The sequence below is a fragment of the Salmo salar genome, chromosome ssa22, assembly GCF_905237065.1.
Source record: "Salmo salar chromosome ssa22, Ssal_v3.1, whole genome shotgun sequence".
Taxonomy (NCBI): domain Eukaryota; kingdom Metazoa; phylum Chordata; class Actinopteri; order Salmoniformes; family Salmonidae; genus Salmo; species Salmo salar.
In genome coordinates this window covers 11,940,758-11,957,149 of record NC_059463.1, presented here as the reverse complement: position 1 = coordinate 11,957,149, position 16,392 = coordinate 11,940,758, and the positions used below count along the sequence as shown (strand labels likewise).

At 44.4% G+C, this 16,392-nt stretch overlaps 1 protein-coding gene across 4 annotated transcripts in view; it reads left to right on the top strand.

Annotated features, from left to right (window-relative positions):
- LOC106582605 (voltage-dependent calcium channel subunit alpha-2/delta-2) overlaps nucleotides 1-16,392 on the top strand; it is a 367,039-nt gene that overhangs the window by 39,378 nt on the left and 311,269 nt on the right. For all 4 annotated transcript variants that reach the window (XM_045705262.1, XM_045705259.1, XM_045705261.1 and 1 more), the window contains exon 3: nucleotides 15,291-15,407. In XM_045705262.1, coding sequence (XP_045561218.1) covers nucleotides 15,291-15,407 — 117 coding nt within the window. The remainder of the gene's footprint in view (nucleotides 1-15,290; nucleotides 15,408-16,392) is intronic.

Here is a 16,392-nt window from a genome sequence, read left to right as displayed (position 1 = left end):
TATGGACAACGAATCCCAATGTTAGGGCGGAGACACAAGCATCTCGTCATTACATCCAATATCTCTGTCTACATCAAGTAAGATACAATATTTAATGTTACATCTATTTAAGGTCCACTGACCAACACTTTGGTTTCTACCCTGTCACAATAACCTCTCCCTGACTTTTTCATTCATTGTCATGTCAAGCTATATTCCAACTTTTGGTTGAAGTTGACTTGAACAGTATAAAACAATTAGAATGGAGAAAGCCCCATTAAAAACACTTAGTATGTATGTGTTACCACCCTAGGGTCACACACTACTCATAAAGCAAATTTAGAACTTTTATTATTAACAAACCTAAAATCCAATCAACAATGTGAACGATATTGTGATATGATTTTTTGACCATATCGCCCAGCTCTACTTTACATGAATGTTGCTTTCATAACATTACTGCCATCTCAGGATGTAGTGAATTCTGTGTTTTCAAGACAGTCACTGGTTAGTCATTGTGCCGTAGTCAGTAGTGTGTATGTCACTTTTCTTTAAACACAACATTTGTTTTTGATTTCGCTAAAACATTTATTCCATATCAATACATGTATAACAGTTGCTTGATGTTGTACAACTAAAACATACGTAATTCTACCCTGAGTAGTAGAATATAAATTGTAGTATTCGAGTGTAGTAGTGTTCATGTAGTCATGCTCAAGTCTCTTTCTCTCTCAGACACACAAGACCTTGTGAGACGGGCTGAGTACAGTGGAAATTGAAACTTATAGCTTGGAGAATGACTATTTTCTGAAATGTCTGCGTTTGTAGTGTTAGGAAATTGGTCAGTAAAGCAGAAACTTTGTAGGCCCTAAGAGGATCATGTTTAACTGCCATCGTTCAGGCAACCACACACACACACACACACACACACACACACACACACACACACACACACACACACACACACACCAAGACCTACCATCCAATGTACTGTTACAAACAGTATTTGTACACCTACATTTTTGTATTCATTAACACATTCCCCATGGGAATTTAACCCACAACCTTGGTGTTGCTGGCACTATGCTCTTACCAACTGAGCCACATAATACCATCGTTATTTTATTCTGCTGTGTGTGTGTGTGTGTGTGTGTGTGCGTGTGCGTGGTGTGTGTTTGTGGTTGGTTACCGGGTAAAGTAGTTAACAGTTTTTTTTTGGTGTGTTTTTACTAGCAGCTATTCACCTGCAGTTTGTGTGTGTCCTGTGATAACATGGTATACAGGCCCCACCATTGATCCCCAGTGTGACGGCGTGTTTGTGGAGCTTTTCAAAGAGCAGCCTCGGTTCAAGGCATTGATTGTTACACCATCACAGAGACTTTGTGTAAATGCTGATTGACAGGCCTGTCTTTTAATGTTGTCTTCGTTTAATCCACACAACTTTCAGACCGAGGTCCTCTCTTTGAGCTTTTCTCGAATCTCCTGTTCTTCCGAAGCGTCTGTCTCTCGACGAAACTCAAGGAATTTCCCATTCAAAAGAATATGGCTGGCGACATTGCCCCTTTCAAATGAGAGGTTTTTGGTCCGCCGTCAGGATTGTCAGACTAACAAAGGCGTCTGAAAGCCTGGAATAATTCCGCTCTCAGTTCTATTCTCTTAACAAGTTGCCTTATTACCATGAGGCTGTGGGCACCAGATATCCATGACAGACACTTTCTATATGTCATGCTTTCACCCATGTTTGTGTGGACAATTAACAAAGCACACCCACTTCATAGATGTTTCCTTTTTAAAATGTTTTATTCTTATTTTATAAATCTCACTTTAATATAACTCGTGTTATTTCTTGTTTAATTCATGGGGGTCCAAACGTTGGGGCCTGAAGCCTCCAGGCAGCAACCACTCTGTGAGTTTTAGGGAATAACCATAGAGGCGTATTTTAAGTCATAAAGGTTCTGGAAATGTTTTAACGAATGAACCTGATCTGTCGAGCACCACTGTTTGCTGCCAGCTTTTGTATTCGCAGATTTAATGGATGTGTAATTGTTTGCTTTTGTAAGTGATCAGAGAGTTAAGTGCAGGCTTTCAACTAAACAGTCAATTGGGTTGATGGGAGTGATTGGGACCAGCTATGTGGAAACCGGGCCGTCCCTTCACCCATACAATTTGCACAGCATTCCCCTTCAGCTCGCTGAACTTGACTGGGAGGTGTCAGAACATTGGGTTGGAGGAACTCTGGGGGTGCAGGGAGCAGCTGCTTCAGTCAGGTCATCTGTGTGATAACCGTTCTGTATGTTTATTTACTTCCGTGTGACTTCTCCATAGCCTGGACTCTAGGTGTGTATGGGAGATTAGGGGCAGGGACCGTTGGAGGAATAATGTTCCACAAGTCACGACAACACATCCTGTCGACTGTGTTGTTTACTCAAATGGAATTGGAAACTAATCAACTACACATGTATGATTGTTGTGGATGGTGGCATTATTGTTTGGCTGTTTCACAATTCGACTGGATGGAGCTCAGCGTGCAAATTGTCTTTAATGAAAAAGGAAGTATTGATGCTGGTTATATGACTGAGAGGCATGTCCCCCCCATATCTCAGTTGGTGCAGTCCGGGTGCAGTGTTATTGACAGAACATGGGGGTTGTTGCGGGGGTGCCCAGTGGAGTGGTTAAATCTTCCCTCAACAGTGAGTGGGTAAGCAGCATTAATCTGGCCCAGCTGGACAAAGGGAAATTCATGATCATTTACACTGACGACATAATCAGGCTTCACGCTGTCCTCCGATGCTAAATTGCTTCCTTTGTTCCACAGGATCTCCCTCTGTCTCTCTCTCTTTTTTCTGACTCTCCCATTCTCTCTCTTTTTCTGACTCTCCCATTCTCTCTCTTTTTCTGACTCTCCCATTCTCTCTCTTTTTCTGACTCTCCATTCTCTCTCTTTTTTCTGACTCTCCCATTCTCTCTCTTTTTCTGACTCTCCCATTCTCTCTCTTTTTCTGACTCTCCCATTCTCTCTCTTTTTCTGACTCTCCCATTCTCTCTCTTTTTCTGACTCTCCCATTCTCTCTCTTTTTCTGACTCTCCCATTCTCTCTCTTTTCTGACTCTCCCATTCTCTCTCTTTTTCTGACTCTCCCATTCTCTCTCTTTTTCTGACTCTCCCATTCTCTCTCTTTTTCTGACTCTCCCATTCTCTCTCTTTTCTGACTCTCCCGTCCTCTCTCTTTTTCTGACTCTCCCGTTCTCTCTCTTTTTCTGACTCTCCCGTCCTCTCTCTTTTTCTGACTCTCCCATTCTCTCTCTTTTTCTGACTCTCCCATTCTCTCTCTTTTTCTGACTCTCCCATTCTCTCTCTTTTTCTGACTCTCCGTTCTCTCTCTTTTTCTGACTCTCCCATTCTCTCTCTTTTTCTGACTCTCCCATTCTCTCTCTTTTTCTGACTCTCCATTCTCTCTCTTTTTCTGACTCTCCATTCTCTCTCTTTTTCATGTCGTTTTTCTGTTAACGGTCATTAAGTGCCAAGTTTCCATGGAAACAGTCCATTTTGAGTGGGACTGTCTGGCAAGGTGTAAAAGTGGCCCCATGTTCAATATGGAGGCATTATCTCCTCTCAGTGTGAACTTTACTGTGTCACTCTGCCATCGGCAGGCAGGGGGCGGCTAGAGAACAAGGGCTTTGTGGTGGTGGACATCTCTATAGGAAGGTTTTACAGGTTATCTCTTCTGACCCTTAGACAACGTGGTCTATACACATACAATGGCCGTGCAGACATGCCACGCACACATTAGCATGGCGTGTTAAAACGTGGGTACGCAGCGCTAGCTCCTTATCTCCCGGGCCTGGTTTGTGTGGCTGGTCCCGTAATGCCATCACTTTTAAGAGCAGTGACCCTGTTGGCAGGTTACATGGGGAGCCAGTGTGGTGTAATTAGGCCTTGCTCTGTGTGTAATGACTTGCTGCTCTCTATCAGCCCCAGCAGACAGCCACACACACTGACAGTCTGGGGGAGGGGGGAGGGGAAGGGAGGCGGAGCAGGGAGGCAGAGCAGGGGTATAACCAAGGGCAAGCCTACAGGATACTATACAGTAGAAGGCTGTCTCTCCATTTCATTCCTCCGCTCTCTCTCGCTCTCTCTCGCTCTCTCTCGCTCTCTCCAATGGGAGGTGAAAGTGAGTTTCTAAGTCAGTCAAAATCCCCGTATCACTTAGTGCAAGGCATAGGGTTAAATGTTCAATCTGGGGTGTTTTGGAAAGTAATCCGCGCTGTGAGTTAAATTGTCTCAGAAATGTACCTTCTCTCCCTCTTCTTTGTGGACACTGAGATTTGGGCTGAGTGTGTCAGCGGCAGCACAAAATGGCTGTCATACTGACTGTCACTCAGGTGGGTGCTAGAGTTATGTTGTCAGAGCTCTACTCAACAAGGAATGTATTATATGAACAAAATATATATTTTTGGTTCTATACTCATAGCCATTACTCGTGGACCTAAAGGACACAAATTAGCCAGCTATAATTTAACATAACCTAAATACATGATGATAATGTGAATGTCTAATATGCATATGAATGTGTAATATGTGGTTTTAAGCATTTTGGGGCCTGGAATGTGAGGCTATTATTGTGATATTGTGAATCTCCCTAACACCTCTGATTCCCCCCCTAGCTCAGTTTACATAACATTGCCCTACAGACCACCCTCCCAATATTTTAATATCGCCACGAAAATCCCCGGCCCCCCAAAATTCAGCCCATCCATCTGATTTGTTATTGTCCTCGTTGTAAACTGCTTACTTTCATCTCATTACTTATTTTGTATTTCCTGATGTTTTTTTCAGAAGGGAATTTACCAGGGAGATTATGGATTACTGCTACTTTCATTTGCAGAGAGGGCTATATTATAGCAAAGCATGCGTTCATTTAAATCTGTTCAGGGTGTTTTGGGGGGAGTGCAACGGTTACCAAGAAGACCCAGGATGGGAACTCAGCGAGGAGAGAGATCAAACATACTGTCGGGGAAAATAACAATAGAAGGACAGGTCACGGGGCTGCGTCTCAAATAGCGTCCTATTACCATATAGTGTACTACGTTTGACCGGGGCCCATGGGGACTATATAGGGAATAGCGTTCCATTTCCGAAGAGTAGATAATGACAGCCAGGACAGAAGCCAGTCAGATTAAGATACAATATATACAGTATATCTAGATGAGCCAGTCAATTCATTTAGCTGTGGTGTTAACCCAATTACACTGTCCCAGCATTAGAATGACCTTATGGGCGAATACATTGACTGAAATGCAAGATAGGGCATCAGTTCAGCACTTAGTTTGACAGGTGCAGCGGAGGACTGAGAAGCTGGGAGGTCAGGTGAGACGGCGAAGACAGGAGGAAAGTCCAGACAGAGACAGAGTGACGGAGGAAGCGAGTGATGAGCGAGGCTTGTCACGGCGATAGCAGCGGTGTTGTGATGCGAGAATTCGGTCAGGGTGATGGACAGGTGCCATCAGCGGCGTGGAAGTGGAGTAGTAATTAGGGAGATGAGGATGAAGCGAAGGAGACGCCAAGCAGAGAGCCCCCCCCCCCGGGGGGTCATGTCTCCTCCCCAGCACAGCCCTGATACGGAAGCGCACATACACACACACATACGCACGGACACTAGAGGCCGCCTGTCGGCTTCACCACTCTGCCGCCGCTGTGGGCTAATGTGATGGGATGGAAGATGAAAGTGGTATGATTGTGTGTTGGATATGGTTTCTGGCTGAACCATTAGAATGACAGCATATGTGCTGCTTTTGAAATGATATGCAGTGTTGGGTGAGGGAATAAGCAAGAGAGAAAGATGAAGAGTGGGAGGATGAGAGAGAGCGGTGGGGGCGGGTCGGTTTAAGAAATATAGAGAGAATGTTTTCTTGCTGTCTATTTGAGAAAATCTATTGGATGAACAAAACTATTCAGTACCATCAGCAAGTAAATAAAACGAGTGTAGCTTATCTCTGTCTGAAAGACCAATACCCTGAGAAAGAATGTAGGAGAGGAGTTCTGCTCCACATTCCTCGCTTCTCTCTCTCTCTCTCTCTCTCTCTCTCTCTCTCTCTGGCTACTCTCTTTCTCGCTCTTTCGCTCTCTCTCTCTCTCTGGCTGCTCTCTCTCTATTTGTCTCTTTATCTCTCGCTCTCTCTCAGTCTTTCTCTCTCTCTGCTCTCTCACAATAAGGCGGTTATAGTGTATATGTCTGTCTGGGAGTAGAAACAGGCACGCTGGCTGTGCCGTGGGGGAGTTTGTTTAGTTGAATACTGTATGTTACTTCTCTTATGACCATTTGATTTTGCTGAAAGGGGATCATTAATGGGAGTAGTTACAGTAAGTGACTGCTTGCAGAGTCCATCTGGCCTCGTTTGTCAGTCTGTGTGTTTGTATGTCTGTGTCTTGGGGGGGGGGGGACGGGACGGCTGTTCTCAGGTGATATTAGAGAGCCTCTATTCATACTGTTGCGGAGTTAGTTTGTTGGGGATGTGGACGCCAAGGAACTCGAAGCTCTCAACCTGCTCCACTACAGCGACGTTCTATGAGAATGGGGGCGTGCTCGGTCCTCCTTTTTCCCGTAGTCCACAATCATCTTATGAATGAGATCTGAATGAGGGGTTGAACTGTTCTAGATGACTCAGTCCTTATAAGGAGCCGGCTGCTCTCGAGTCAATCCTGATTGGCAGCTGGACTATGCTAGGGTATGAAGGAGGAGTTGGACGGGCGCCACGATGTGAGTGTGAAGGAGCTCTGGCTTGTATCAGTCAGACAGGTAGGTAGAGGGAGCTCTCCACTCATTACAATCAGCACAGTACCAGTCAGTTACTGTTAGAGTTTGTTCAGTAGCAGCATCATTCCAGCTGGCAGACATACAGACATACAGGTGATGGTGATGGATACAACCTGTGAATGGGTGTGGACATTCAGGTGGATACAGTGCCCCTGTCCTTGGTTCGGCTAGGTAGATCTGACAGAATGTTGTGTACACAAATGCCTGACTGTGTGCCATAGTGCTGTGTGTGTGTTTGTGACTTGTCTACTTTGTTCTTTATCTTAGTTGACAGTCCCTCTGATCACGTTACGCATCATGTTCTCTCTCTCTCTCTCTCTCTCTCTCTCTCTCTCTCTCTGTCTCTCTCTCTCTCGCTCTGTCTCTCTCTCTCTCTTTCTCTCTCTCTCTCTTTCTCTCTCTGTCTCTCTCTCTCTCTCTCTCTCTTTGTCCCTCTCTGTCTCTCTCTTTGTCTCTCTCGCTCTTTGTCTCTCTCTCTCTCTTTCGCTCTCTCTGCTGCATCTCTAATCTAAGCCTCTCCCTCAGGGCTAGTGTGTGTAAATATTCAGACTGTGATGAGAGCCCAGAATGCATCATGCTCAGTGTTTTCGACTCAGTGAACCAGCTTTGTAGTTGATCACTCTGGCTTGGATCACTGTTGAGTTGAACTTCTTTATTTGGACCATTTGAGTCAAATTGTTGAGTTGTTTTGGTCCTTAGCAGATAGGCCTGTGTCAATGTGATATTTCCATGTATGTTTTTTGGTGCTGTTTTCAGTGGTGGCTGGCTGGTTGTGTATGCGTTTTGGCATGTACACTGACTGTACAAAACATTAATATTGAGTTGCACCCCCATGGACTCTACGAGGTGTCGAAAGCGTTCCACAGGGATGCTGGCTGATATTGACTCCAATGCTTCCCACAGTTTTGTTAAGTTGGCTGGATGTCCTTTGGGTGGTGGACCATTCTTGATACACACGGGAAACGGTTGAGCGTGAAAAACCCAGCAGCGTTGCAGTTCTTGACACAAACCTGTTCAAAGGCACTTAAATATTTTGTCTTGCCCAATCACCCTCTGAATGACACACATACACAATCCATGTCTCAATTGTCTGAAGGCTTAAAAATCATTTTTTAACCTGTCTCCTCCCCTTCATCTACACTGATTGAAGTGGATTTAAGGTGACATCAATAAGGCATCATATCTTTCACATGGATTCTTAATGTTTTGAACGCACAGTGTATATGTCATGTAATGACAATCTAAATTGAAGATTGATTTAGTGTATGTGGCAGGGTGTTTTCTTCTCTTCAACGTCAGAACATGAACACTCTGAAGGACACATTAGGGCCACCGTAGCAGTCAACTGTCCTGCTCCGTCTCACTGAACTCCTCTGGAAGCTAGAGTCAGCGCCGACGTCCCTGACTCTTCTGTGCTCTCGAGTCTTATTGAGCTATGACGTCGGTCCTGGCGGTCCCGGTGTGCTGGGTTTTATCGAGCTCCTCTGGGGGTCTGCCGAGCCATGCCCGAGCCGTGCCGAGCCGTGCCGAGCCGTGCCGTACCGTTGGTTCCCCCTGCCTGTGTTCTCTCTTATTGAACTGTTCCCGGGGCCTGTGGATGCTGGCTCGGTCTGCTCGGCAGAGCCCTCTAATATTCCTTAATGATGTGGCATCTGTCTCTGTCACCCTCAGCCGGCACCAGCCAGACGCCTTCTACTGTGGCTGACTTCACCGAGGGATAAGAAGTCCTGCTGCCAGACAAACCAGCAGAAAGCCCCAACAAACAACTCTCTTTTCAACAAAGCGGGAGGCGAACGTAATTGTCTTTTTTTCTTTATTTTTATATTTTTCCATTTTTTGAGTTATTTCTGAGATAGTGAATGCGGAGGTGTTTGAAATTGTTTTGCCGCTTTGGCAACACTTATTCAGGGAACTGGAGTAGAGTCGCAGACGGGGAGAGACGGGGAGTTGTGATTGGACAAGCAGAAAACTGTGGCTCTCTGATTGGATAAGGATGTTTTAACAGATTCTCTGGAATGTCGCCACCCCACTCTTTCCCCATCTGTGTGTTTACACTCACACACTCTGAGCTTGGCACACAGGAACTAGTTATCATAGCTAATGATCAGTGTGTGAGTGCACCACACATGTCTATGTGTGTGTGTGTGTGTGTGTGTTTGTGTGTGTGTGTGTGTCACTCTCATGACTGCCAGGGAGAGCATATTGGCATGGATTGGCATGCCCGTTCTCTCGGATCCTGTGTTAGTGTTGCGAGCAGCCGGCTCCATTGGCCCTATCCACACTGCAGAGCCACCACAACTGCCAGTTTCCTCCTCTGCTGTGTGAATGACAGTCGTACCCAGGAAACTGTCTGGGCATCATAGGCATGACTCAGTCACATCACTGATACCCGTGTCTTTTTCCCGTGAAGTCAGTCCAATTCACACATTTCATTTTTTGAGTTTCTGCCACTGCTATGACATACATCCTATTTCAACAGTATTCAATTTTCCTTTTCTGAATAAATCGCAAAAATAAATCACCAGTCATGTCTAGGGGTGGCTACATTGAAAGTAATGAATGCTGCTGAGAGTGTGTCAGTATGATCTCAGATGGAAACTGCATCAGGGGTGCTGTATGCATATATCTAGCTTAACGGAAAGTGTCCTATTTGTACTTAACTGTACCTGGTGTTTCCCTGGTCCAAATATATTTCTCTCCAAATACTGTATAATCCACCAAAGTCAGCTTTCTAGTCATAGTCAGACTGGTTGTGGGGTTCTTCTACAACCTAGTGTCTCCTAGTTTAAGTCAGTCTCTAAAAAGCTCTCAGATATCATCTCACTGAGGCTTTTGTTCTCAAAGCTCCTCAGTGGTGGTCAATCATCTTAGACTCCTAGTTACTGACGATTTTACTGCCCGTCATGCCCAGAGTATTACCACGAGCTGTCAATCACTTACTTCTGTTACCTATAATGAACGTTCCCAGCAGCCACTGGTTTAGAACTCTGTATGGTTGACGACACAATACCCACATCACATTTTTGTAAAAGCCTCCTATCCCACTAGTGGAGGCTGTCATGACCATTGGGGTTTCCCTAAATGGCAGCAGATTCCCTACATAGTGTACTACTTTTGACCAGGGCCCTTAGGGTGCACTACATTGTATACATAGGGAATAGGGTGCAGTTTGTCTCTCTCTCTCTCTCTCTAGAGATACAGTACCTGGATCTAGCTCTCTATGACGCTAGCATCTGTCAGAGCTGTGAGCACAATACAACACAATCCTACCTTGTTTGTCTCCGTGGAGCTGAGTTGCGGTGGGAGTACCCTACAAGCACACAAACAGACAGGTTTGTGCCATCGATCCAGCAAGAGATATAGTAGACTAGTGAGACATACGACATGGTGCAAAATGCTGTGTGTATGTGGCTTCCAGAAAAGGGTGCTAGCTGCAGTCTAGGGTTCTTCGGCTGTCCCCATAGGATAGCCGAAGAAGGACTTTTTGGTTACAGATAGAACCCATAGGACTTTTTGGTTCCAGATAGAATCCTTTCAGGTTCCATGTAGAACCCTGTGTAGAAATTGTTCTACAGTGCGGTGAAAAAGTATTTGCCCCCTTTCTAATTGTCTCTATTTTTGCTACTGTATGTTATCAGATCTTCAACCAAAACCTATTAGATAAAGGCAACCTGAGTGAACAAATACTACAACAATTACATACTTATTTCATTTATTTCATAAACAAAGCTATGCAACACCTAATGCCCCTGTGTGAAAAAGTAATTGCCCCCTTACACTCAATAACTGGTTGTGTCACCTTCAGCTGCAATGACTCCAACCAAACACTTCCTGTAGTTGTTGATCAGTCTCTCACATTGCTGTGGAGGAATTTTGGCCCACTCTTCCACGCTTTAACTCAGCGACATTTGTGGGCTGTCGAACTTGAACTGCTCGTTTCAAGTCCTGTCACAACATCTCAATTGTCTCAATAGAAAATGTCATATGTGTTACTTTTTTTAGACGTTTTCATGTAGGCTTGATTGTGTGTTTTGGATCACTGTCTTGCTGCATGACCCAGCTGCGCTTCAACTTCAGCTCACAGACGGATGGCCTGACATTCTCCTGTGGAATTTTCTGATACAGAGCAGAATCATGCTTCCTTCTATTAAGTTGTCCAGGTCCTTAGGCAGCAAAGCATCCCCAATACCACCACCATGCTTGACCGTTGGTACTTAGTGTGGAATGCAGTGTTTGATTTTCACCGGGCATAATGGGACCCATGTTGTCCAAAAAGTGATACTTTTGGCTCATCTGTCCATAAAACATTCTTTCAAAAGTCTTGATGATCGTCCAGGTGCTTCCAGGTGCTTTTTGGGCAAGATGGTATCAGGTATGAAGGAAGACCCAGATGCAGACCACGTTGAATTAACAATAGCTTAATGTTCCAACAGGGGAAGGCAAAAGACAGGTAGGGGTCAGAAAACCAGAGGTCGGGCAACGGTACCGGACGGCTGGCAGGCTCAGGGTCGGGTCAGACAGAGATCGGTAATCCAGAGGGGGGGCAGAGGTACAGGTTGGCAGGCTCAGGGTCAAGGACGGGCAAAGATCAAAAACCGGGAGGGCAAGAAAAGAGAGACTAGAAAAAGCAGGCGCTGAGCCACTAAACGCTGGTTGACTCGAACAAACAAGACGAACTGGCAACAGACAAACAGAGAACACAGGTATAAGTACACAGGGGATAATGGGGAAGATGGGCGACACCTGGTGGGAGTTGGAGACAAGCACACAGACAGGTGAAACAGATCAGGGCATGACAGATGGGTCCCATTATGTCTGGCGAAAACCAAACACTTTTAGGTTCTAGATAGCACAATCTTTTTTCTTCTAAGAGTGTAGTTATAATGAATATGCATATCTCATAAAAAGAAGGTAATAAAATACAAAAGCTGGAAGGCTATTGATGCAGGTCGACCTTATTCCCTTTTTTTGTTGTTTAACGTTCTGAAGCGCGTCTCCAAACTATCTGAGTGTTAAGACTGTGTCTGTAATAGCGGATGTACGATTCCCATGAATCTCAGTGAGGAAGAGCAGACCCACAGAGCACCGCCGCACATTAAGGGAATGCATATTGATTTAAAAACAAATTTGACATGGTTTTTAAAATCGACTTGGAAAATGCATCACTTAAAAAGAGCCAGGGGTTTGCAGTCTGTCAATGGAGCGGAGCAAACTTCGCTCTTGCTTTATGCTTTAATAAGATTCCGCTAATGGCTTCTACCACCTTGAGAAAAGCCCTCCTCTCAAATGGTGTGTGCTCACCTGATTATTGGTCTGTGGCTGTGAAGGTTGCCTCATCTTGCACTGGGGCTAATTACTTGTGGAGTTTATGTGTGCATGCTTGTGTGCGAGCGTGCGTGCGTGCGTATGTATGTGTCAGTGTATTGGTGAGTTATACAGTGCAGGCTAATGACTTCTCCTGGGTGGGTAATTGAAGCACGGGAACAGACAAAACTGGGGAATAGAAACACCTGTCTGTTTTAAAACCCCAGCCACCACAGACAACATAAAGGAGAGAAAACTTCTGTTTGTATATGAAGTACCAGTCAAATGTTCGGACACACCTACTTATTCAAGGGTTTTTCTTTACTTTTACTATGTTCTACATTGTAGAATAATAGTGAAGACATCAACACTATCAAATAACACATATGGAATCATGTAGTAACTAAAAAAAGTGTTAAACAAATCAAAATATATTGCAAATTTTAGATTCTTCAAAGTGGCCACCCTTCGCCTTGACGACAATTTTGCACATTCTCGGCATTCTCTCAACCAGCTTAATGAGGAATGCTTTTCCAACAGTCTTGAAGGAGTTCCCACATATACTGAGCACTTGTTGGCAGCTTTTCCTTCACTCTGCTGTCCAACTCATCCCAAACCATCTCAATTGGGTTGAGATCGGGTGATTTGTAGAGGCCAGGTCATCAGATGCAGCACTCCATCCCTCTCCTTCTTGGTCAAATAGCCCTAACACAGCCTGGAGGTGTGTTGGTTCATTGTCCTTTTAAAAAAACAAATGATAGTTCCACTAATCGCAAACCAGATAGAATGCCATATCGCTGCAGAATCCTGTGGTAGCCATGCTGGTTATGTTTGCCTTGAATTCTAAATAAATCACAGACAGTGTCACCAGGAAAGCACCCCCACACCATCACACCTCTTCTTCCATGCTTCACGATGGGAACCACAAATGCAGAGATCATCCGTTCACCTACTCTGCATCTCACAAAGACACAGTGGTTGGAACCAAAAATCTCAAATTTGGACTCATCAGACCAAAGGACAGATTTCCACCGGTATAATGTCCATTGCTCGTGTTTCTTGGCCCAAGCAAGTCTCTTATTCTTATTGGTGTCCTTTAGTGGTGGTTTCTTTGCAGCAATTTGACCATGAATGCCTGATTCACGCAGTCTCCTCTGAACCGTTGATGTTGAGATGTGTCTGTTACTTGACCTCTGTGAAGCATTTATTTGGGCTGCAATCTGAGGTGTAGTTAATTCTAATGAACTTATCCTCTGCAGCAGAGGTAACTCTGATTCTTCCTTTCCTGTTGCGATCCTCATGAGAGCCAGTTTCATCATAGCCTTGATGGTTTTTGCGACTTCACTTTAAGAAACTTTCAAAGTTCTTTACATTTTTCGTATTGACTGACCTTCATGTCTTAAAGTAATGATGGACTGTCATTTCTCTTTGCTTATTTTAGCTGTTCTTGCCATAATATGGACTTGGTCTTTTACCAAATAGGGCTGTCGTCTGTATACCCCCCCTACAACACAACTGATTGGCTCCAACGCATTAATAAGGAAAGAAATTCCATAAATTAACTTTTAACAAGGCACACCTGTTAATTGAAATGCATTCCAGGTGACTACCTCATGAAGCTGGTTGAGAGAATGCCAAGAGTCTGCAAAGCTGTCATCAAGACAAAGGGTGGCTACTTTGAAGAATCTGAAATGTAAAATATATTTAGATTTGTTTAAAACTTTTTTGGTTACTACATGATTCCACGTGTTATTTCATAGTTTTGATATCCTCACTATTATTCTACAATGTAGAAAATGGTACAAATAAAGAAAAACCCTTGAATGAGCAGTATGTTCAGATCTTCCTTGGGAAAGAGCTCTTCTGACCTCAATGGGACTTTCTGGTTAAATCAAGGTTCAATACAAAATCTCCTTGACCATAAAATGGCTGCCTTTGTAACCTAACAGTAAACTATCGGGGACAGACACAACAAAACACTATAGGTAATCTAGCTAAAGTGTTTAGTTGGCATGGTCGGTGCCTGTTCTTGGCTCATCTCCATGAGGGCCAGGGGAGGGAGAGGAGACCGCTACTGGCTGGCTCTCTGCCCACCCACCTTTTAGCCAGACAAAGATAGATCATGGGTGATGGAGGCTGACATTTTCCTCTTCTAATCACTGCACGCAAAACACGTAAATCTCACCAGAAAAATAGCTCATGTCAGCGATAGATCTATATTACCCGTCCACCTCTTTTCAGGAAGTAACAGAGGAAGTAAATCAGACTTATGTGGTTGTATTTCACTTTGATTAATGCACCAATCAAGAGAGTGTATGTAAATGTATCAATCCGTAAAGCACATTCCCACACATTGACTTGAAGGAGGCAATGGGGCTGCTCCTTAATACACATACATGTACTGTACGTAGCCTAATCACATAACAGGTACATGAAACATGTTCACAAAATAGTCCCTACTACAAACCCACCAACGCATAGTGAGGGTGGTTTTGCGGTGTGAGTGTGTGCCGTGTTGACGAACAGCGAACAGTGTCTTATAGGGCAATCAGGATCAGTGTTAAACCCAAGAGAGGTGGCCTGCTGTGGACCACAGAGCCTGTTTGTCTGTCTGCCTGCCAGAGCCCCGACCCAGGACTGCTGCTGAGGAGTGCTGAGTCACGTGAAACAAAAGATTCAGGGAGAGGAGGATAATCTTCCCAAGTGCATTTTTTTCTGTCTGGTTCTGAAATGGAATCCTATATCCCCATAGCCTATAGGGTAGCACTGCTTTTGGCCAGAGCCCATGAGGTTGTACACAGCCTCTCTGTGTGGCCCAACATTTGTCATGATTCTGGCTTCTGGTTGGCTGTCTGTATCCTGGTCATAAGCCTCCGTCTTTGTCTCTCCCTATTATATTTGTCATCACTTTCCACTAATGGATCTTGGATATTTAGCTTGTGTTTGTATTTAGTGGCTGGCTTGATATTACCCCACAAACCTCAGCTGGTTGGGTTGCGCTGTTCGATAAAGGACAGTTCTGTCCTATTAGCTACAGTAAATGACCTGCCAAGTATGAACTACGTTGAAAATGGACAGCATAGCTGTACAGTGTTTTCGTGCCACTTTCAAAATAAACATTGGCTCCTATGACCCAGTTCATCAACCGACAGACATTTTGAACTGACCTTTGACTCCTGTGTTCCCTTTGTAGATTTACAATGAGAAGAAGAGCCAGTTTGACATCAAGAGGAACAATCCCAAGGACCTGGTGGAGAGGGTGGCACGAGACATCGCCAAGCTGCTCACTAGCAAAAGGAGAGCCCTGGAGGTAAGATGACGCTACTGCACCTGACAGAGAGGAAACATTTCGGGAGGGGGGGAATAGTTATTTCCATATAGGAACATGCTGGAGGGGTTAGTTTCATATCTTCTTAAAGGGTTGGAGGGTTTTACGAAGGGAACGGAATGTCCTTGAAGATAGTTGTGCTATTTTAGTGACTGAAGGGAAAGATCCAGAGAGGAGGGGAGTGTTTTAGAGGTGACCGTTGAGGGGAGACAATCATTTCCATCATTATGTTTAGACATGCCCTCTGATTGGTTTGTGTCTTGCACCCGATGCCGAGTCTCAACCACCCCCCCCCGCCCACCCTCCAAGAGAGAGCAGAGAGAAAATATTCCAAATCAGTTTGGATATTTCAAAAGCCTATCATAATGTTAGGGGAGCATGATAGATTCACCGTTTGAACAAATCCCGAAGAATGTGATTTGTAAAAATGGAATATTCTGCTTTATTAGGCTGTCTAACAAAGCAGTTCATAAGTTGTTTGGCTCAAATGTGCAGGACACTGTGAAAGCACCGTTATACCTAACCAGATCTACGTTTGATAGTCAGAGTTTTGTATTCATTATAGTAGAGCTTAGTTGGTGTGTTTTCTCTAATGTGTTCGGCGAATGTCCTCTGAATCGAATTAGGTTAGAGTTCACGAAGATTTGCACGCTGCATGTTCACACATTGAGGGTAAACACACACACATAGGGGAGCTCTGAAGCCTACAGGAAGAGTGGAGCCACAGAGCCATACTGCTCCGAGGGGGGGATGAGAGAAAACCAGAGAGTGTAATGTCTACTATTCATTTTTATTGTTTATTTCACTTTTGTTTATTATCTACTTCACTTGCTTTGGCAATGTTAACATGTGTTTCCCATGCCAATAAAGTCCTTAAATTTAATTGAAATTGAATTGAATTGAGAGAGAGTGTGAGAGAGAAAGAGAGAGAGCGAGAGAGAGAGAGAGAGAGAGAGAGAGGGAGAGA